This window comes from Myxocyprinus asiaticus, chromosome 1 (genome assembly GCF_019703515.2).
Source record: "Myxocyprinus asiaticus isolate MX2 ecotype Aquarium Trade chromosome 1, UBuf_Myxa_2, whole genome shotgun sequence".
Classification (NCBI taxonomy): Eukaryota; Metazoa; Chordata; class Actinopteri; order Cypriniformes; family Catostomidae; genus Myxocyprinus; species Myxocyprinus asiaticus.
This window is the reverse complement of record NC_059344.1, coordinates 3,348,887-3,371,970: the sequence shown is the minus strand read 5'-3', so window position 1 is coordinate 3,371,970 and position 23,084 is coordinate 3,348,887. Positions and strand designations below refer to the sequence as shown.

General features: G+C 40.0%; 1 protein-coding gene across 4 annotated transcripts in view; it reads left to right on the top strand.

Moving 5' to 3' along the window:
* The window catches only part of LOC127442239 (uncharacterized), an 89,104-nt gene extending 66,756 nt beyond the window's left edge, over window positions 1–22,348 (top strand). For 2 of the 4 annotated variants that reach the window (XM_051700131.1, XM_051700120.1), the window contains 3 exons: window positions 19,593–19,736; window positions 19,999–20,228; window positions 20,698–22,348. In XM_051700131.1, coding sequence (XP_051556091.1) covers window positions 19,593–19,736; window positions 19,999–20,219 — 365 coding nt within the window. In that variant the 3' untranslated portion in view covers window positions 20,220–20,228; window positions 20,698–22,348. Of the gene's footprint in view, window positions 1–15,904; window positions 15,960–17,631; window positions 17,850–19,592; window positions 19,737–19,998; window positions 20,229–20,697 lie in introns of all 4 variants that reach the window. The other 2 variants (XR_007897459.1, XM_051700123.1) reach the window with 2 other exon arrangements.
* The last annotated feature ends 736 nt before the right edge of the window (window positions 22,349–23,084 follow it).

The window sequence follows — 23,084 nt, the reverse complement described above, 5'->3', positions numbered from 1 at the left end:
CTGCAGTGAAAGTTCAGAGGGTGTTGGTCTGGATGCAGAGCTGTTGTCTGTTAGTGAAGATGAGATTGCTTTCATCATGCAGAATACATATGTGCTGACATGTGAAACATTTTATGATTTACTATTATTTAAAGTTGATTTCTGTTGTTGCTAATTAGAGGAACACAATTTGCCACCGCAAATGAAGAATGACTCTGATTGTCTCAAGGGCTTTATATCTGTAACTATCAGGATTTGTGTCAAAAGTCCAACTGCACAAATGCTTGTTTTCTCTAATATTGATTTTGTATGTTGGTTGTACCAGTTCAGCAAAGAAAAATAACTAGATAACAATTGTTAGATTATACTGTATAATCCTATAATCTATGTAGTTCACCCCCAGCACTCTCCGTTGTCCTCTCGCTCAGGCATAGGCTTGCAAGGGAAGAGACTCTGACACAAAATTGATATCAAAGCATCTTCAAAGGTTTATTGACAATCAAACATATTTATACCAGAAAAGTGTTTCAAGGAAAATCATCATGCATCAATAACAGACATCTCTATCTGTGTGCCAGTCTAAGCTCTCCGCTATCAGAATACCAGTTTATACCAGTTTGTAATAAAAAAGACGAGCTTATGAAATGCTTGAGCTTCAGATAAGGAGAACAGAAGGAACAGAAAAACAAGTGCTACGTGTCAATAAAGACTAGTGACAATGGAGGCCCAAAATGAAAATATAGGCCTGAAACTGAGAGCAAATCTATATTTCTCACAGTGCCCGCTTTGGTTCTAAAAGAACTGCAAGCTCTCAGTTTAGTTCAGTAAATGCATGATGAAGAATACCATATGTGACCTAAACTATTCAAGAGTGGTACTTTACAACCCAGTTTCTCCATCTGCACTGTCTATTGACCAATCATGGGTCACCTACTTTCTTACCAATCAACCGTATTGTATAGTACCAGTCTTCGGACAACAAACCAAACATCTCTCCCGAATTTACTAGAAGAGAGTAAAATATTTGCATCCACTAATCTAATTACCAATCAAAACAATGAAATTGATTTAAAAAACAAATTGATTACTATTGATTTCTGGTTACACAAATAATCAAAGAGTGGTATTCTTAGTTGTACATAGATTCAGTTCTTGCATGAAAAAGAGCATACTGAGTAGATACAAGGGTATTCATTTCCCTATTAATCAAAGACTTAATCAGTGGCAAAATGCAGCAAGCAATAAAGGCTAATATCAAAAGGATTACACCAATGGGTATTAATGCATTCAGAAATAGCTTCTTCCAACTATTCAACCAGGCCAAAATACCATTTTCAGCATCAATTACTTCTCTACTTCGTAAATCATTAGCAATTTTTGACATGTGTTGCTCCTCGTTAGTGTGCTTTCACCATGGCTTTCTCAAACTCAGGTTCTCCCGATCTCAGTGGCTCTCTCTCTCTCTCCTGGGGATGCTTTCACCCGTCCAGCGTTGATCCACTGCGGCTGCAAGTCAGTCAGCACCCCGGTCTGTGTCACAGCAATGACAGTCGTGGGTCCCAGGTACCTTGGCTCTCCGACCTTAGTGGCCTTCAAAAACTTCACCAACACCTGCTGTCCTGGAACAAATGAATGAGTTGACTTTTCTGTGAGACAAAGTAACATCGCCATTAATTCCATTCAAAGTTTTAATTAGGGAATCCACATAATCTGAAATCAGCACCTCCATGTCTCCTGTGGAAAGATTGCCAGCACGACCTTTGACCCATGGGGTCAGGAAAGGTCTACCCATTAATATTTCAAAAGGTGACATCTTTGTGGTTGAGGATGGGGTCATTCTTATCTCTGTTAACACCATAGGAAGTACATCTACCCACTTTAATCCTGTATCTAAGCAGGCTTTAGTTATTCTCTCCTTAACTGTTCTGTTAGTCACAAGCATATACTTATTATTGCCATGAGGTGGCATGCGTGTGAATTCTATCTGTAGATGCTGGAAAGGCAGTTCAGGACGTGGGAGGGATTCATGGTCTGCTGATTTATGCCTATTCGTCTGGGCGCATACCAAGCAAGAATCTAGCAAAAAAGAGACAATCTTTCTCATATTCAGGATACAGTACAGTTTTTTAATGTTTTGAACAACTTTCTCCTTGGCAACATGTGATATACCATGATAGTGTCTACACAACATTACTAGAGCAGTGTTTGAAAGTGCTAATCTGCTTTGTTTGTCTCTCAAAAATCCTTATGCATCAGGTTTTACATCATTCGCAGCCGAATGTTCTAAATCACTCTGACTTAGGTTTGCTTGTAAAACTTTAATGTCTAACTTCATTATGCATCATAGGCATGTCCGTGCCCGCTTTGTCCATAAATGGACTTACCATTGCTTCCTTAGCTGCCCATTTGGCAACCTCGTCTGCAAATCTGTTTCCCTTTGCCTCATCTGAGTCTCTTGCAGCACGTCCTGCAACCTTGACTACTGCTAACTTAGAAGGCAATTGTGCTGCAGATATAAGCTCAGCCACAGTCCTATAATTAGCAATTGGTTTTCCCTCTTTAGTTTTAAAGCTTCTCTCTTCCCATAATTTTACAAAATCATGAACTACACCATATGCGTATTTAGAATCAGTGTATATGTTCACTCACTTAGAGTTAAATTTGCAGTAGCTAATAAAATTGCTTTATAACTTGACCTTCTTTGCACCGTCATATGTTGAGTCGTTATGTTATGCATTATAGTGCCTACCTGATGAGACGTGTGCACCACAAGGGGGTGTGATAAGATGATTCGCTCAGCGTCTTGTACCATGACAGCTGTGGCAGCAACTGCCCGCAGACAACCAGGAAGTCCTTTTGCAACTGCATCAAGTATTTTGGACAGGTATGCCTCAGGCTCTGCCCCACCACGAGGCCCCACCCGCTGGTACGTCCGACAAGATTGTCCCCTTGATCCCCCTCGCCTGGAGCTTGGACGCGTGGCTTGCGCTTTCCAACCCATCGCGATGGCTGGTCCGGACCATCCGACTCGGCTACGCAATACAGTTCGCAAGGCGTCCGCCCAGCTTCAGCAGCGTCCACTTCACCTTGGTGAAGGGCAAGAACACCGCTACCTTGCGCATGGAAATCGCTACCCTCCTACGGAAGGGTGAGATAGAGCCAGTCCCTCCGGCCGAGTTGAAGAAGGAGTTTTACAGCCCCTACTTCATTGTACTGAAGAAAGGCGGTGGGTTGTGGCCAATCTTGGACCTGCGAGTACTGAACCAGGCTTTACACAGACTCCCGTTCAAGATGCTGATGCAAAAACACATTCTAGCGAGCGTCCAGCATCAAGATTGGTTCGAGGCAGTAGACCTGAAGGATGCGTACTTCCACGTCTCGATTCTACCTCGACACAGACCCTTCCTGCGGTTTGCATTCGAGGGTAGGGCATATCAGTACAAGGTCCTCCCTTTTGGCCTGTCCTTGTCCCCTTGCATCTTCACGAAGGTCACAGAGGCAGCCCTTGCCCCATTAAGGGAATTGGGCATTCACATCCTCAACTATCTCGATGACTGGCTAATCCTAGCTCACTCTCGGGATGTGTTATGTGCACACAGGGACCTAGTGCTCATGCACCTCGGCCGATTAGGGTTTCGGGTCAACTAGGAAAAGAGCAAGCTCCTCCCGGTTCAGAGCATCTATTTTCTCGGCTTGGAGTTGGACTCAGTCTCGATGATGGTGCACCTCATGAACGAGCACGCACAGTCGGTACCGACCTGTTTGAAGGTGTTCAGACAGAAGACTGCGGTTCCACTGAAACTGTTTCAGAGGCTCCTGTGGCATATGGCATCCTCAGCAGTGGCCACTCCGCTCGGGTTGATGCATATGAGACCGCTTCAGTACTGGCTCCAGACTCGAGTCCCGAGATGGGCATGGCACCACGGGACACATCGCGTGGCCATCACGCCTGTCTGTCGCCGCCTCTTCATTCCTTGAACCGACCTCTCATTTGTTCCCCTAGAGCAGGTCTCCAGGTGCATTGTGGTTATGACAGATGCCTCCAAAACGGGCTGGGGTGCTGTATGCAACGGACATGCAGCCGCCGGCTCCTGGGTGGGCCCTGGCTACATTGGCACATCAACTGCCTCGAGTTGTTGGCAATTCTGCTCGCCCTGCGGAGGTTTCGGCCGTTGATCCAGGGCAAGCATGTGTTAATTCGGACAGAGAACACGGCAACAGTGGCATACATCAACCGTCAAGGCGGTTTACGCTCCCGTTGTATGTCACAACTCGCCCGCCGTCTCCTCCACTGGAGTCAGCAGCACCTCAACTCGCTGTGAGCCATTCACATCCCGGGCGACCTCAACACTGCAGCAGACACACTGTCATGACAGGTTACCCCAGGGGAGAGTGGAGACTCCACCCTCAGGTGGTCCAGCTGATTTGGAGTCGATTCGGGCAGGCACAGGTAGACCCATTCGCTTCCTGAGAATCCTCCCACTGCCCGCTCTGGTACGCCCTGACCGAGGCACCTCTCAGTATAGACACGCTGGCACACAGCTGGCCCCCTGGACTACGCAAATATGCATTCCCCCCAGTGAGCCTGCTTGCACAGACCCTGGGGGACGAGACATTGCATCCCACCTGCCACAATGCTTGACTACCCGCTGAAATGGCCGGGACCTTGTCTCGGCTCCTCAGCACAAAACCTGAATGAGTGGTTGCATACCAGCTCCTTTTATACCCGTATGTTTGGGGGAGTGGTATGCAAATACCACTCGCCAATTCCCATTGGCCTTTTTTCAAAGACCAGAGGTGTTTCAGGCTCCCAAAAGTGACCCCTAGTGTCACTACATCAACACAATGTCTCATTCCCTCCATCAGGGAATGGAGGTTACAAAAGTAACCAGGACGATAGTTTTCACTCTGTCTGGGACCGGCAGACTGCGCCACCTGTGAGGATGTGTCCCAAATATTCCACCTTCCTCTGGACCCATTGAAGTTTTGCTTTGGAGGCTTTAAATCCTGCAGCAGAGAGGATATTGTAAACAATGGTGGATGCAGCAGCACACAAGTCTTTAGACTGTCCAGTGACCAGAATATCATCTGCGTATTGCAACAGGCAGGTGTCAGGAGACAGTTGTGAGTTTTTCAGGGCATTGTGCACTACAGCAGAAAACACAGCCAGGGAATCTCTGAACCCTTGAGGAAGGCGCGTCCACGTGTGTTGGACCCCACCTTGTGTGAATGCGAACAGTGGCTGTGTCACTGGATCTACCGGCACACTGAAAAAAGTAGAACATAAATCAATCACTGAAAAGTATTCATGATTAGATGGAATAGAATTAATGGTAGTCTGCACATCCGGAACAATAGGAGATAATGGCTTAATCAAACTATTGATCTTCCTAAGGTCCTGGGTTAATCTCCATGTACCATTTGCCTTCTTTACCGGGTTAATGGGCATGTTGTATGGTGAGTGAGTGGGAACCAGGATGCCCTGCTGGAGTAGTTCAGCAATAACTGGTTGAATACCTTCCTCTTTCTCAGCAGAGAGAGCACATTGTTTGTATCTGTTTGTAGCGCTGCTCTGTACGGAATGACGTCAATAAGTCCTGCTTCATCTTTGTGGGTGGCCCACAGCTTTGGGTTAACGTTAGCTACTTCCTGTGTCTCTTCAGTCTGTGTGTCAGAAGCTATCTCAGCAGTTCCTGTGTCTGTAGTGAGAGAAAAAAAATCTGCAGAAAAAACGAGTTGTACAGAGTTATCATCAAATTAGATTTTTGCACCAATCTTATGCATTAAGTCACATCCGAGCAATGAGAACAGTTAATTAGGAATGATAACATTGTGGAGTTTTCATTGGAACCTGGATGAAAGCATGCATTTTAGAATCTGTAAACGCCCCTGCACTAGACAGTTCACGCAGCCTGCGTCCCATATCCTCAACTGAAATATCACCTAAATTAGTGGTTGTGCTTCTAATTAAAGAGGCGATCTCTTTGTCCATGTTATTTAAAAGTGTGTTGAGAAACAACTGTTTATGAGCTCCCATGATCGTTAGGGCTGACTCTTCAGTCCATGCCTGCTTAAACCTGATAAAGAACACAGTTGGTGTTTCATTCTTCTTTTGTTTGGTATTAGCAGCATACGAAATGTCTTGTTTTGATGCTGCCCTAGTCAAGAATTTATTAAGAATTTAAGTGTTTAAAGAAACCTTCAACAAAGGCCCATAATAATTCTGGCAGTTCAGTTACCTCATCTTTACTTCTAGTCACCACTTTGTTAGTTTCAACGGGCATGTCATTTTTTGGATCTAGTGCTGGCACCACTTTTATCAACTCACATTCATTGCATTCCAAAGGGAGAGTTTTGGAGGGTATGAAATGATAGTCTCTGCCTGTAAGCTGACTATAGGAAGTCAGACGTTTAAGCGCCGCCACATACTGATGTGGGTTCTTAAAGGGGTTTGGAAGTTATTTACAAATAGCCATTGCTTCTGTCACCAAGAGAAGAGATATTTTGTAACCATTTGGGACTTGTGCAAATGGAAACGCATGGACAGAGCTAACAGGTGGGGGATCGACAGTCTGCGTAAGGAGTGTTTTTTCAACACTCGATATCTCATGAGAGATGTTTTGACTTTTCAACAGCGTGTTTAGATTAGGGTACAGCTGTTATTTTACAACAGACTCATACTGCAGCAGCGGCCGATCCTGTGTGTCTCCCACCTCCGTGCACTGAGGGGGAGAGACACAAGGAGGGGCACTCGGCTGAGAGGTTGGACCTAGAGTAACTTGCGCAGTGGAAGCATGCTGGGCCCATGACCCAGAGATTGATTGTTGATTCTGACTACTGTTCTTTTTTCTCTCTGGGCCCTTCTCCCAAAACGGCTTCATGTCTTTCCATACAGAAAATAAAGTTTTCATGTAATTAGAATCCCACGCTGGGTCTCCCCAGCCTCCTGTGACCATAGGTTTCATGCTAGCCATGTCTGCATTTTTAAATGAACCCTCCCTTGGATAAGGATCTATTTGAGTTTTACCCTCTGACCATCCTGCCAGATTACTCAAAAATGGTTCTGTGTTGAGAACAGCCTTTATTATTTCTGAACATCCAGTCTCTGGGTGTTTCCCCCGGCATCGGCTGACTTATCTTGTTCCCCATTCTCACAACTCAACAAAGATGTTTCCTCCTCAGTGATACAATAGATACAATCAATCTGATGACCAAATATTCTGCAAAAAATATATATTTAAAATATTTTTATAAAATATATATTGCTCTGACCACTCTTTTTGGTATAAAGAGGTATAAAAATTGATTCGTGAGCGAAGGACACAAAGAGTACTATAGGAATAGGATCCCACTGAAAAGTTTCAGAAAATTATTTCATCTATTTCTCTTCCCACGTCTATAGCTCGTGAGGCTCCCTCTTCCCAATGGAAGAACCGATCTGTTATAATAACATATACTGAAATATGTTAAAGATCTTTTGGGCGAAAACTAATGTATTTCTCTGCGGACAGGAAAATATGTTTCTCTTTCCTGTCCGGAGAAATCCCCATACTGGCCACCAGAGTTGTTAGATTGTATAATCCTATAATCTATGTAGTTCGACCTTTTCGCCCCTAGCACTCTCCGTTGTCCTCTCGCTCAGGAATATGCTTGCAAGGGAAGAGACTCTGACACAAAATTGATATCAAAACGTCTTCAAAGGTTTATTGACAATCAAACATATTTATACCAGAAAAGTGCATCAAGGAAAATCAACATGCGTCAATAACAGACATCTCTATCTGTGTGCCAGTCTAAGATCTCCGCTATCAGAATACCAGTTTATACCAGTTTGTACTAAAAGACGAGCTTAAAAAATCCTTGAGCTTCAGATAAGGAGAGCAGAAGGAACAGAAAAACAAGTGCTATGTGTCAGTAAAGACTAATGACAATGGAGGCCCAAAATGAAAAAGTAGGCCTGAAACTGAGAGCAAATCTATATTTCTCACAACAATGATTGTTACTTAATAAATAATTTATACGTTTTTGATATGATCAGCTTGTGAAATTTTAATTAGATTTTAATAATCAGTGCACAATCAGTTAGTTACAACTAACCATACATGCCAGTGAACCATTTGGATTTGTCCCAGACACATTTACCGAAATAATTATTATCATTAAATAGCTTCATAGATTCAACGTCCGTTTCTGATTTTGGACAAATTATTACCAACATAGAAGCAAGAAGCAGCCCCAGCTAGCCAAATTACATGACCATTATGTAACGGCAATGTAATCTCATTACAAAACTTTCGTGGTGGCAAAGTAAGTGGTTACGTAAGTGAAATTCATGGATTCGTTGCCATAATGTAACTTTGTGATGGTGCCTGTTTGTCGTGGCAACGTCATGGATCAATAGTTGTGTGTTGGTAACCAGTTGGTAATTTTAATTGTAATTAATATTCTATGGGCAGACATGCAGTACCAATCTAATTTCTGTCCTCATTTGCCAAAAAATATTTTAGAGGCTTTTTCAACAGCATATGAATGATAAATCAAAATACACAAGTGCAATAGTGTGTGAAATTCTTGGGTGCAGTTCCGAGCAACATAGCAGTTGTGACAGTGATGAGACATATACCAATCTACAATAAACATCAAATTTACACAACACAATTTAAAATCTAATATATACTTAATTACACACAACACAATATACAAATAATAACATACAATGTACATTATACAATACACACAATATAGAATACACAATATACAATAAATTAAAAAAAAGTATATATAGTATATATAAAATGTACAATAGGTTGTATTGTACTGTATTGACATTCAGGCTGTCGGTTGATAGTCAGTTGCCAGTGTGTTGTTAAGAGAATATAATTTATGACAGTCCAGTGTGAGATAATAAGATTAATAAAGTGCAGTGCTGATGTATATTGATCGTGAGAGATCAAGAGTTCAAAAGTCTGATTGCTTGGGGGAAGAAGCTGTCATGAAGTCGGCTGGTGCAGGTCATGATGCTGCGATACCGCCTGCCTGATGGTAGCAATGAGAGCAGCCCATGGCTCGGGTGGCTGGAGTCTCTGATGATCCTCCGAGCTTTTTTCACACACCGCCTGGTGTATATGTCCTGGAGGGAGGGAAGCTCACCTCCGATGAAGTGTCTGGCAGTTCACACCACCCTTTGCAGGGCTTTGCGGTTGTGGGCGGTGCTATTGCCGTACCAGACGGAGATGCAGCCAGTCAGGATGCTCTCTACAGTGCTGGTGTAGAACCATGTGAGGATGTGGCAGTTCATTCCAAACTTCCTCAGCCGTCTCAGGAAGAAGAGGCGCTGATGAGCCTTCTTCACAATGGCCTCAGTGTGGACAGACCATGTGAGTTCCTCAGTGATGTGGACACCGAGGAACTTGAAGCTGCTGACTCTCTCCACTGGTGCTCCATTGATGGTGATGGGACTATGTTCTCTTTCTCTTCTCCTGAAGTCCTCCACAAGCTCCTTTGTCTTACTGACATTGAGGGAGAGGTTGTGCTCCTGACACCAGCATGTCAGAGTGTGCACCTCCTCTCTGTAGGCTGTTTCATCATTGTCAGTGATCAGTCATCAGCAAACTTAATGATGGCATTGGAGCTATGTGTTGCCACACAGTCATGTGTGTACAGGGAATACAGGAGTGGGCTAAGAACACAGCCCTGCAGGGCTCCAGAGTTGAGAGTCAGTGATGAGGAGATGTTACTGCCCATTCCAACCACCTGGCGTCTGCTTGACAGAAAGTCCAGGATCCAGCTGCACAGAGAGCTGTTTAAGCCCAGAGCCCGGAGTTTCTCATCAAGCTTGGAGGACACTATGGTGTTGACTGCTGAGCTGTAGTCTACAAACAGCATTCTCACATAAGTGTTCCTTTTTTCCAGGTGGGAGAGAGCAGTGTGTATTGTAGATGCAATGGCATCATCAGTGGAGTGGTTGTTGTGGTAAGCAAACTTGTGTTTGAAAAAAACTGCAATGGGTCCAGTGATGGAGGCAGCACAGAGCAGATGTAATCTCTGATTAGTCTCTCAAAGCATTTGCTGATGATGGGGGTCAGAGTAACAGGACGCCAGTCATTTAAGCAAGTGATTTTGGATTGCTTTGGTACAGGCACAATGGTGGATGTTTTAAAGCATGTGGGGACTACAGACAAGGAGAGGGAAAGGTTGAAAATGTCTGTAAAAACACTGATGATACAGCCTGTAATGCCATCTGGACCCGCGGCTTTATGGATATTCACCCGTCGGAAGGATCGGGTTACATCCGCTACAGAGATGGAGAGTGAACTAACCTCTGTAGCTTCCGGGAGAGAGGCAGCGGTGTTCATGGCAGAGTTTTTATTCCCTTTAAAGTCCGTGATGATATTACTTCCCTGCCACGTGATTCTAGAGTAGGTGGTGTTAAACTACAGATTCTGATACAGATTCTGATACAGACTCAGAATTTGGTTCAGTTTATTTACTATGAATAAAAAACAATATAGTGCTCAAAACAGTATTACACAAACAGGTAAACATTCAAATAAACAATGAAGCTTAAACGTGGAATTGTGCAGTTGAAGCTACTCCTCCATATCTTCATTTAGTCGGCCCTGTTAACAAAATGAAAAGGAACAGGTGAGTGTTTTTCATTTTAACCTTTAAATGCACATTATTTAGCACTTCAGTGAAACAATTTATTATAATTGTTAAATAGATTATAAATGTTACAGAGGCAAGTCGAATTACATGTGCTTTTTTAGAAAGTGGCGTGCATGTTGCCTAGTTTGCGTTCTTGTGTAATTGTTCATAGTTGTATATATCTTTTGAAGCAAGTAAATTGTTGCTGTTTTCTTCTCAATTATATTTATACGTACACGAGAATGCCGTAAATGCACCTTGAGTGATGATCATTTGTGCACATGTTATACGCCATATAATCGATAGTTGTTTATTCTTTGTCTCTGCTTGTTTTAAAAATTGGCGTTGAATTAGAGAACATTCTAGTCATATTTTGCATCTACCATACCTGAACACTTTTTTTCAGTTGGGCATGCACATGTTTGTCTTTCCAATGAAACATTCTACGTCCTTCTCTCCAAGACCAGTTTTACATTTTATGACAGCATCTGGAATTAAACAGAAGTCACAACAGTTACAGTATATAAGTACCGTTTATTTAATTATTCATGTTTATTTTATCAGTGCACTTGTCATACTCATAAGTTCAATTGTAAATTGTTAAAGATAGCGTATTCGTTAATAAAATGGTGTCACAATAATGACTTTGTGTCTCATAATAATGATATAGTATCTCATAATACTGAGAAACTTCAGTATATCATAACTTATAACAGTACCAGGTCACCAAATCTGTTTCCTGAATGTGCTCTAGGACTATGTGAACCCGACCAAGTGAATGTATTGTATGCATGTGCAATACGCCTACAGTATGTGACTTGAGGGGTTATTGACAGCTGTCATAGTTGGGTGAGTTCAGTACAGACTAAAGACACAACCACATGTCAAGTCATATTTATTTTAGCACTTTTCACAATACACAATTTCAAAGCAGCTTTACAGAAAGTTATATGATTTTAGAAATCTCTGGGATGGACAAGGCTGGCAACGCTGGCTCTGGGACGGACGAAGCTTCCAGCTCGCTGGCCGTGGCTGGTGTGGGTGTTGACTCATTGGCCGTGGTGGGCATTGGCTCGTTGGCAGTGGCAGGCGTGGGCGTTGGCTCATTGACCGTGGCAGGCATGGGTATTGGCTTGTTGGCCATCTCCCTATGGTGAATGGTGAACCACCCATCAGTAGGGCAAGGTCGATATACCGAGCAAGGCTGTCGGCACACCGACCGTCAGGCATTCAAGAGGAAATCGGCTCATTAAGCCTGAAACGGAAACAGTCCTTGAGGGCTACATCATTAAAATCCACCCTACAGGCCAGAGCACAGAATTACTCCACATACACCTCCAGGGGACGACTCCCCTGGCATAGATGAAGGAGCTGAACTACTGGGTTCATTGTGGGCGGACAGGTATTCTGTAACGATGCTGGCAAAGACAATAATGAAGACGATGACGATAAAGTGAAGAACCCAAGTGAAATTTATTTTCCAAACGTGGAATCCCAAAACCCTGACTACAAATGTGACTTGGACTTGGACTTGGACTTGGACTTGACCATAAACAAAACAACAAAGTTATCTTCACAATACATGACAACAGACAATGGAAAACATGTGGGCTTAAATACAAGGACATGGTTAACGGGTAAACAAGACAACCAATCACAAGACTAAACTATAAACAAGATAACAAGACTAAATGAACTTAAACCAATGAAAAGACAAGACTAATAAAGTAATCAAACAATGAACCAATGAAAACAAGACACATGAACAGGGGAAACACATGACAAGATCACATGAGGGAACAGGAAATCACATGCCATGACAGGAACAGGAACTAAACTTGAAAATAAAAGACATGAAAACAAGAACAAAACTCAAAAACATGACACTGTGCAGTTTCACAAAGCCTTCATTATAATGCACGGAAGGCAAAAAAAAAATAAAAAAAAATAAACATTAGCCTGCATCTCACAATGGCCCTAAAAGTATTGTTTTGCTAAATTAAGATGATCTTTAACCTAACGCACAAACGACCTCACAACATTTAAACAAGCAGGATATAGGGTCAAATCTTAAGGTAGAGAAATGATGAATTACTAATTAAATGATGTATGAAATGTTGTTTCCTTCATATCACCATAGTATAAGAAGGGAAATGAAAAGGCGAATCAGTATCGTTTTAATATACATATCGTGGTAATACACATTTATAGTTACAGAAGGTGTTATTGGTTTTTATAAGCCACATGTCGGGTGCAGTTGTATGAGTTGTATCAACTAAATGATGCTGCAATGTGTCTTGCCAGGTTATTTTCATTTTGGGAAACATTTAGCATACTTTTTCTTCACTACATTCCAAAAGAACAGCATCTGACATACCCCACTTCATTTCAGGAAAACATGCTGTTCGTTATTTTCAAGTCAAGAAATCAAGATCTTCTCCGAGACCCGATAGCGATGTCCGTTTCCTAAACAAATCATTCTTTTGAGACGATTCTTTTGAACTGGTTCATAAATCACATTGATTCATTTGTGAATTCTACTGATCCAGCAGATTCAACTTGTTGATTCAACTTGTAGCAGTTAACAACTCAGTGATTCAATGATATGGACGGAGTGAGTCAAGTTAACAATAAACAACTGAATTGATCTTGTCCGTCTCAAATGAGCCATAATCCAGGAGTAATATGATCCACAGCTCGAGTGTGCACCTAATAATTAATAATTATTGACCTATTTTAGCTCTGTCTGTGTGGAATTTGACCCCTCCCTTTTACTGGAGTAGTATTTTATTAAGGTATCTGTTCTTTAATTTAATTAAATACAGGATTTGTGTACTCCATTCACATTCCATTCAAAACATTTTATAATTAGTTTCTCTCGCCATTGTGAGATGTTTTCTCCATGCGTTATAATGAACACTTTGTGAAACCACAGTTTTTATAGTTCACAGATTTGAACAACATAAGTAACAATTCATTTGCTCATCAATCCATGCACTACTCAGGATGGAGGAATCAAAGGAAGAAATCATTTTAAATTGTAATATCCTTGCTCACTCAGACGTCACTTTAAAGTGCCTTCTTAGCATTCTTGGATTCGTTACCTAAGTGCGCTTAAGAGATCTGCCTTCATATTGTTAAAGTGGATTAATTAAAATATTCCTAATAAATCTCAATAAAGCTACTGAAATATCTGAAATGTATGGTTTATTTAAAATGAAAAGCTAAAACATGACTCAAAACTATTGAGACAGATGTGAAAGGGGAGGAGTATTCCGCATACGATGCAATGGTGTTTCCTCAATCAAGCGTCCTTGGGATGCTTCCTCCGTCCTTGATCCTTGTGGTGTGATAGAGTATATGTAAGTGGTGCTACGCAGTTCACAAGGGGGGTGCAGGAACTTATGCTTTGAGGTCAAATATGAATGCAAAAACCCTTTTCATAGGTAGTTTCTAGGGATGCTCCAAATGATTCACCACTGATCGAAATAGGCTGATAATGACTTCCTATTATTCAATACGTGTCACTGCACTATTAGAAGCATTTGACGGATAGAAATGTGCGGAGGGTGTGGAGGGTGTGGATTCAAGCTTTCATTAAGAAAGTTGGATCACTAAAGACACAACTGGACCGTCTCTCTAAGATATCATTGATCAATGGATGCCAACCTCAGAGTGCATTGCAGCAAAAGTTGGAATGTTCCATTTTTGGTGGCACGGCGTAGCGCCACTTTCACAAACCCTCGCATTGTCCCTCTAAATCCTTCAGATGCACCATCCCCATTGAAATCAGTGTTCTCTGACGCAGCATAAACTCTGCTGTGTAGGCGCCCTAAAGATAATCCATATGACTCCAGTGGTTTAATCCATGTCTTCTGAGGCAATATGATCAATTTTGGGTGAGAACCGACAAAAATGTAACTACTTATTCACTGTATATCTTGCCATTGTAGACTCATTAAGAATTATCATAATTTCAATTACACTTTCTAGCACTTTGTACATGCGTCACATGGAATTATGACCGTGCTTAGAGGCTGCAATGGCAAGATTTAGGAGTTACATTTTGGTATGTTTCTCACCTAAAATTGACCATATTGCCTCAGAAGACATGGATTAAACCACTGGAGACCTGTGGTTTACCATTATGGTGCCTTTCTGTACTTTTCTGGAGCTTGAAAGTTTGGTCACCATTCACTTGCATTATAAAGATATATTCACATCATATCTCCAAAATATTAAAACATAAAATTTGTGTTCTGGGGGTAGAAAGAAAGTCATAAGTTTGAGACAACATTTAGGATGAGTTAATGATAAGAATGATAATTTTTGGGTGAACTATTTCTTTAACCTAAGGATAAGAGGTAAATACAGTGATGTACTTATTTTTGATTGCATTTCGATGAATTTGGTCTCTTGTTGTGTCTTTTACCTTTAAGCTCTTTTGGCATTGAGGCATCCCTGGAAGACCTTGCCCATTGTTCTGTTGTACAAGTAGATAGACTTAACTACATTTGAGTTTTTACAGTATGTTTTCATATTACAACAACCTCAAAACCAGTAAAAAAGAGGGAAAAAGTTTTCTGTTTAAAGAAGATAATATGACCCTTTGAACATTAGAATGCAACACTGTTAATGTGTTGCACTGCAACACACCACTTGTGCTGGGACTAATATTTGCAGTTTACTAAACTTGTAGGAGACGATCAGTTTCTTATCTTGGGAGTACACACACAAAAACAGCAGCTAGTTGGATGAGCCAAAAACAACACCCTTGGTCTAAGTATAACTTGAGTTATTTGAATTTAAAGTTGTGTGTGTATTATAGTAGCAAGCCTGTTTGTCTCATATCTGTAGTATACAAATAACTTGTAATACATAGGCCAAGGGTGTTTTTGTGTGTGTATGCTCAATTCAGTAAACTTATTGATTGTCTCCTTTATTTTTACCATTACTGCTGTATTATATACTTGCTTTCTCTCAACACATTGTTACTGATGCAAATACAAATAAAGTTTGCAGCTGCGGCTTTATAATAAACTTTATAATATATATTTTTCTAGTGAGCGTTTTTTTTTTTTTTTTTTTTTTTTAGGAGGGCTCCTAAAAGCGTAATATTTAAACTTATATTCCAGTCTCCAGTTAATGACGTCATGGCACATGCACGAGCCTGAATGCACAAGAACTCCTTGGAATGGACCAAACAGAAACACGCATATGCAGTAGTAGTAAAATAAACGAGAACTCTTGATTGTACAGTCTTGTGTCGTTCTTACAGGTTGCGGATGTTGTGCAAGCGCTTGGTGTTTTGACTGCTGATGAGACTGAAGCAGGTAAGTGTCCGTTTATTTATTTATTGAAGTGTATATTGAAGTGTATTTACGATTTGTGAGGGGAGAAGAGTCAATGTAAATTAACTTTAAGTGAAACGCTGTTGGTTTATTACCTCACATCTTTAATGTCTTTTAATGACCTGGACGAATAAAAAATCTATAGTCAGTGACTGACATCGACGCTTCACACAGACAGCCTATCATCATTGAGCCAGAGTAGGCCATAGTAACAGTAAGAATAGTCAAAACCATTATTTTGTGTAGAAAGGAAATACATTTGCTTTAAAATATAAATAAATTGGTAATTTTTCTAATATTTTGTTTGTACTAATCTCCATAGGTTATACAGTTATACAGCCATTCAATCCCATAATGCACCGCAATAACGAGTGTACAACCAGACCAGACTAGAATTAATTCCCGCGTCTCGCCACAGCAAACATTAACTACCCAAAAGTTTACAGTCTGTTTTCTATGTGAGCAGGTATGGATGACACACAGGCCTTCTGGTCCACTCGGTGTCCGAATTCACTTGCTCGTTTTCATTCACTCATTCAAGTGGACTATATTAGTGGATAAATGTAGGGAATAGTGAATGAGGGTATAGAGGGCGATTTCATACACTCACCTTGATTATTGAATCAACTCGGTAACTATGTACAAAAAATAAAAGTAGAACTATGTACAACGAAAAAGTAGATAATATATACAGAGAACGTTATTATGGAAATAATTTAACATTGTATAGGTTTTCTAAACAAGACAACAAATATAAGAGTCGGAAAAAGCAGAATTGTATTCTTTCTCAGTCAGAGGATGCCGTTAGTAACGGATGAAGTCTCAACATCAGGCTCGTGCAGTTCAGATTTCGCGCCACGGCCTGCTTGGATCAATTGACCAATTAGAATAGAGTATTTCAGAGAGCCGTGCAATAACGCATACTATTTGATATTGTTGTTATTATTATTATTATTATTATTATTATTTTATAGGATTTTTCTTTTCTTTTTTTTAATTTTCAATGAAATTAACTACAAAAAACATGCAATTAATTATTGTAATCATTTGACAGCTCTAGTTTTAAGTAAACAAAAAAAGTGGACCAAAAAAAAAAAAAAATATTATGGCCAAAAGTTTAAGCTAAGAAAACCCTTAGTTATAGTTGTAAGTGTATTGCCACTAAGGGGTTTCTTAACTTAAGGTGTTTCTTGCAACCGGCCCCTGTTCATTAAATTAAGCCTTGCAGTGTGAATGCAGCCAGAGGATTGAGCAGTGCCTCGTTATGGCTTTCTAAAATGTAATCTGTTATTTTTAGAATCATAATATCTTAATATTTACCAGTTTTGATTTACACAGCATGGAGTTTTGTAGAAAATACAAGGAATTATTTAATGGACTAAAGTGTCTCTTTACATGGCTCAGTGGAATCATAGTATTCACCAGTCAAATATTTCAGAATAATGGCACCACATCGGGACATACATAATTTCACTGGTCATTGCAGTACTACTTTTGTGCTCTTGCTCTCTTGTATCATTTTGCATCTACAAATAAGCAAATAGAATTTGAACTCAAATCTGTTTTACATGTGCATCATAGCAGGATAATTAATGATTAACAGTTGGCCAGTCAAGCAAAACATACTTACCTGCCTCCTTTTTTCTTTTTACAGGAGATTTTCTTTGTGTCATTTCCATACATGCACCAATGCTGACATTCCAATAGTTGACCTTGTAGCCTATTGTACTGATTTATTTTGTGCTTTTCCCCACTGTGCTGGGAGATAATGGTACTAAATGCTCCATCACATAGTTGGACCACTTCAAGGGATAGTTTACCAAAAACGAAAACTGTCGTTTACTCACCCATAAAGCACTTCCCACTCTCATAGTAAGTAAATATAATCTTGGAAGCTCTGACTAACATCACATTTTGTGTTTTATGGAAGAAAAAACTAATATGGGTTCTGTACAAAATGAGGTTAAGTAAATTGCAATTTTCAGTTCAGGGTGAACTATTTATTTAACCTTTTTGAATACATAGCATGAACTTCACTCACGGGTGATGTGCAAATACCCATTAGTTGATGGGTCAATAACTGAATTTGGTTATTGGCCCAGTCCAATGTAAAGCTATTTAAAGTGTATGAAACCAAAAATAGAATTATTTATATTTGTGAATCACCTATGGATAATAGTTGTACACTTGTTTTGTCTTAGTTATTTATTTACTATTTGTTGGTGTGATGGTCCCTGCGTCTTCCAAATGTGAGTGAAATCTTTATATTCTTTAACCATTAATGTGTGGGGGAATGCAATGTCAGTGGCCACTCTTACATGTGAAGATCATATTCATTGCCTAAATTTAGGCCAGATAATAGGGGGTTAAGTAGGCCATTTTTGTGAGTTGAGCTTTTTACAAGTTACTACAAAGCATTACACAACTGTAGCAAACGATTATGTGGATCACATCAAGTGTTAAATATATTACAACCTTTAAGAAGCCTGTTTGATATAGAAATTGTGTATCCTGGTCTAAATAAAGTGCCTTCGTAAAGTTTAATATATGTGTGTGTTTTGACTTTATCCATAGGACCCTCACATAGCATAGGAATTTGACATGTGACTCCCAAATTGTGGTTTATATTCTGTAGCAGAGGATTCAGAAATGTAATGTTCAAATAATTAATCATCTGAGACCATAAAGCAAACGGATAGAAAACAAAGGACGCATGAAATACATTACTATTAACATTTTATTTCATATTACTACTTTTTGTAAAAATGTACCTGTACTCTTAGTCTTCCAAACGTACATATGTACAAAACTTGGTGTTATTCAACTGCTACAGCAACAACAAAAACATTGACAAATGCAATTTGTCTTGAGTTATTACTTGAAAGGTGGTGAAATTACAGACCTGGGACACTGAAGTCATGTTGCCAGTAAGTCATACAATTGCACATAAAATTATGAATATATTACGTAATTGGAACATTCTTGGCTATCTTGCAACATTAGGAGCCCGTAATGACGACGTCGTGAGTTGGTAATTTAATGGTAATGAATTTACGGGCCTGCGACGTTGTAGTTAAGTTGCCAGTAAGTAAGTCATGAAATTACCAAAAAGTACGAAACAATTACGTAACTGGTACGACGTGTGTTAGCTGGGGCAGCTGAACACACATGAGAGACACAAAGAGACACGGAGCATGAGCTTCTGCCCAAAACAACTACTGTATGAAACAGTCCACAAGTCCCTCAGTGATGCTCATTTCATTAAAGACATTTCCAAAGTGTGTGTTGAAAAGACAGAAGACGCGTTCAATCTATTATAAACATTTCTACATGAAAATCACATCCAAATCACATGCGGCTTTTCCCAATAGAGAATGTGAAGCAGACATCACGCTGTGTTAAATTCTGGGTAACTGTTTAGTGTAGACGCCATATTAGGAGGGTCGAACTTCTTTTCTGCTAGTGCGTTTACGGCAGTGTTTTGATTTTCTTTTTGATTTTGGAAAATATCACCATGGTAGGTCATTCCTGCTGCAATAAAAACTGCAATAGCAAGTCACACGATCATTCAGGAAATAAACTGTACAATGGGATACGTTTTTTTCTTTTTTCCAGTGTGTAAACAATGCGAAGGAAAGCAAGTTGAGGAGGTAACGAGAAGACGTTGCATGGCGTGGATAGCGGCAGCAAGACGAAAAGACAGTAGTTATAGCAACATCTTTGCGTCAGTGAGAGTGTGTTCTCTGCATTTTCAATCAGGTGAGTCTCGTGGTGTGTAACTTTGACCTTAATCGTACAACATAGTTCTTCAAAAACGTGTTAGGATGACTTGTGAAGTGTAAACATAGGTTTGTGTGTGAGTGTAGTAATGGGTGAAATCTAAACAAAAAAAAAAACAGGCAAATGTAAAACCACAACATATGTTAATTTCATTTATTTCTTCTGCCAGCATGAGATGCTGTTTAAATTATATAAAGATTCCCATCAGCTTGTATAACCTATGAAATTGCTGTATTTACAGGACAACCAGCATATGAAATGCTTGACACCCATCCTGACTGGGCACCATCTTTGCTTTTGGGCCACAATGAAGTGAAATTGACAGACAAAAACAGGTTTGCACGTCAGATAAGGAGACGTGAGAGGTCTGGGGTCAGGGCAGGAGAGAAAGTGGAGGACAAGGTTCGAAGTGAAGCAGAGGAGAGGGCTCGACAGGAAGCAGAGGAGGAGGCGGCACAATAAGATGAAGAGGTTATTTTATTGCTTATCAAATAACATGACAATAACTGACATTAAAACACAGTATATGAATATGAATTTTCCAAAAGAAAAATATTGTTGATTTGTTTTTATTAGGAACATTTTAGATTCATCAGATTAAATTTAGTAACTCAAAACCCAACTTTGCTCATTTTCCAACAGCCTTTGAAGTTTATTTAGAATCTATAAAGTTTTTTAAATCAAAAAGCCCAAAGAACTGTGTCTCTATTAAATTCATTTAACATATTTTTGTGATGCCCTTTAATTTAATTTCAATTTTTTACTTTTTTTATTTAGTTATTGCTGTTTTAAATTATACTTGCAAAATGTGAAAATTTTGAAATGTCTTGAGAACTTGCTGAATTTAATTTCGAAAGTTCAATAAAAATAAAGTAAAAAAACAAACAAAAAAAAAAACATGGTATAACACTTTGCTGACACGTTAACTCTTTGTTAACAGATATACAACAAGGAAACGGAGAAGGTGAGACAACAGGACATTGGGGAGAGGGCATGGCAGGACGTGGAGGAGAGGGCATGACAGGAAGATGACATGGCACAAAATCCTCATGACCACATTGTAGAGGAATGTGAGCTCTGCCAGTCCAGGCATGATGAAATAAACCGTCTTATAGAGGAAAACAGGCAGCTGAAGCATAAACTTGATAAATGCAAAATCACAGACAATTTTTTTAAGGATGATAATGTTAAACTAAAATATTACACTGGACTTCCAAGCTATGCCATTTTTCAGGTTTTGTTGTGCCATATAATGCCATTTCTGCCTCAGGAAAGAAGAAAGTTGACACCTTTTCTGATGATCCTTCTTACCTTCGTGCGTCTGAGATTGGATCTGTCAATCCAGCACATCGCCCATCTATTCAGTGTGCACTGAGCAAATGTTAGTACTGCATTTAAGGAAACAGTGCGTGTTTTGTACTGTTGGGCCTCATGTATTCAGATAGAAGACAAAGGCAGGCCTAACACAGTTGTAAAAACCTAACTCAAGCCCCCACATTCCAAGTCGTAAATCTTACTGATAAAAATCGCGCCAAAATCAAACAAAGGGAGTCCAAAACAGACTACAAATCCATGAAGCCTTGCTCACTAAAGGATCGAACTCTCAACTCCTATTGGATGAGGCACACAACAGAATGTCACCTCAAACCATGACATCATCAGGAGTTGAAATACCTCTGAAATGCTTTCGAGATTTGCTTCCAGCGACTTTGCTTGCAGTGTGTGGACGCAGTTCAACGCTGCTCTCATGTGCAACCTCGTGGCACAAGGAAGTAACGTCCGACTTGAAACTGTAGCCATACTGTAGCCGAACACTCTAACGGATCCGAAGGAGACCGCCGAGCAATTCGCATCTTCATCCGTTTGCCTACAGGAGTGAAGAGATTAAAGATTTCTCTTCCATCTTCAATCAAGTCGACATTTCTGAGTTCTCCGCCAGCCCGCCGAGAATCAACAGCCGTACCGCCCGCCGACAATCAACAGCTGTACCGCCCACCGACAGAGCGAGGAAACGGCCTCCCGTCATCACCCGAGCCTCAAGGAACCGGGTCAGAGTTAAAGGACGGAGGAAAACACATTCTACCTGTGTCCTCATGCGATTCAAGTAAGAGGTTTACGTCTGGGCAGAGATAGAATATTATATTGTGTTATTCTTGTGTTTCAAGGTTTTTGCTTGTACAGTTTACGGACCGCCATGTCCGCTCATTATTAATACTCAGGGTATTAATTATCACAAATTTGTTTTGCTGTATTGTGGTCCAACCAAATTGGATTGTTGTGCAATTTCACCATTGCGGGTGAGACAGCAACTGAGTTCATCCATTAAAGAGTCAAATAACGCTGGACTTTTACGAGCCCCGCTCGTAAAACCGCGTCTCTGAGTGATAAACTGAGAGCTGCTTTCTCTCCCACTATCGCGAAATCGGCTTTAGGGCTGTCACTTCTCTCTCTCTCTCTCGTATTAACCACACTGACACACACACACACACACACTGTCACACACACACACACACACACACACACACCTTATGTGTTACAGGATTATTTTGATTTCCATATCTAATCATATCACTGTTTAGTTTGTAGTTGTAAGTCGGAAGTTTATTGACTGCATTGTATTAATTATTAATTGATATTACTGCATAAATAAACTTTGTTTATATTACAAAGAGAAGTGTTTTGGTTTGTTTTGCATACACCTGTGTCATGCTGACAGGATGTCAGTGCTCAGATTCAAACCTTCATTCATTGTTTTTTTCCCGAAAATCAATATTCTTCGGATGTCGATTTTCCTAAGAAAACAATCTAATATTGAGACTGTTTTACTATTCGGTTATTAGTACCTGATTTCAGGGTGATGCCCCGTCAATGTTAATCCTAATTAATATTCTATTGATTTTTGATAATTGATAATTATCTTTGATGATTGAATTTGAATGATCAATAAGCTAGTATTAATTTTAGTTAATGTTTCATCGATGTTAACAATTAACTTTGATAATTGTTGATTTAAAGGATTTAAAAAAGCTAACATTGATTCTCATCAATGTTCTATTGATTTTAATAATTAATAACTATCTTTGATAATTATTAATTATTGCTAATAACCAAACTTGCTACTAAACGTAGCACACTACATTTACTGGAGTCCCATAAGAGGTTTTAATGAGTTAGATTAAATTGATTAACTTAAATATTAATTAATAACTACAGAAATAATTATTAATTATTTCTGATAGTAACACTGATCTAAACAACCAGTAAAGCCCTACAGTATACAGCCTTGCTCTAAATGCTAACCCTTCAGAAGACATTTCATAACTGCTG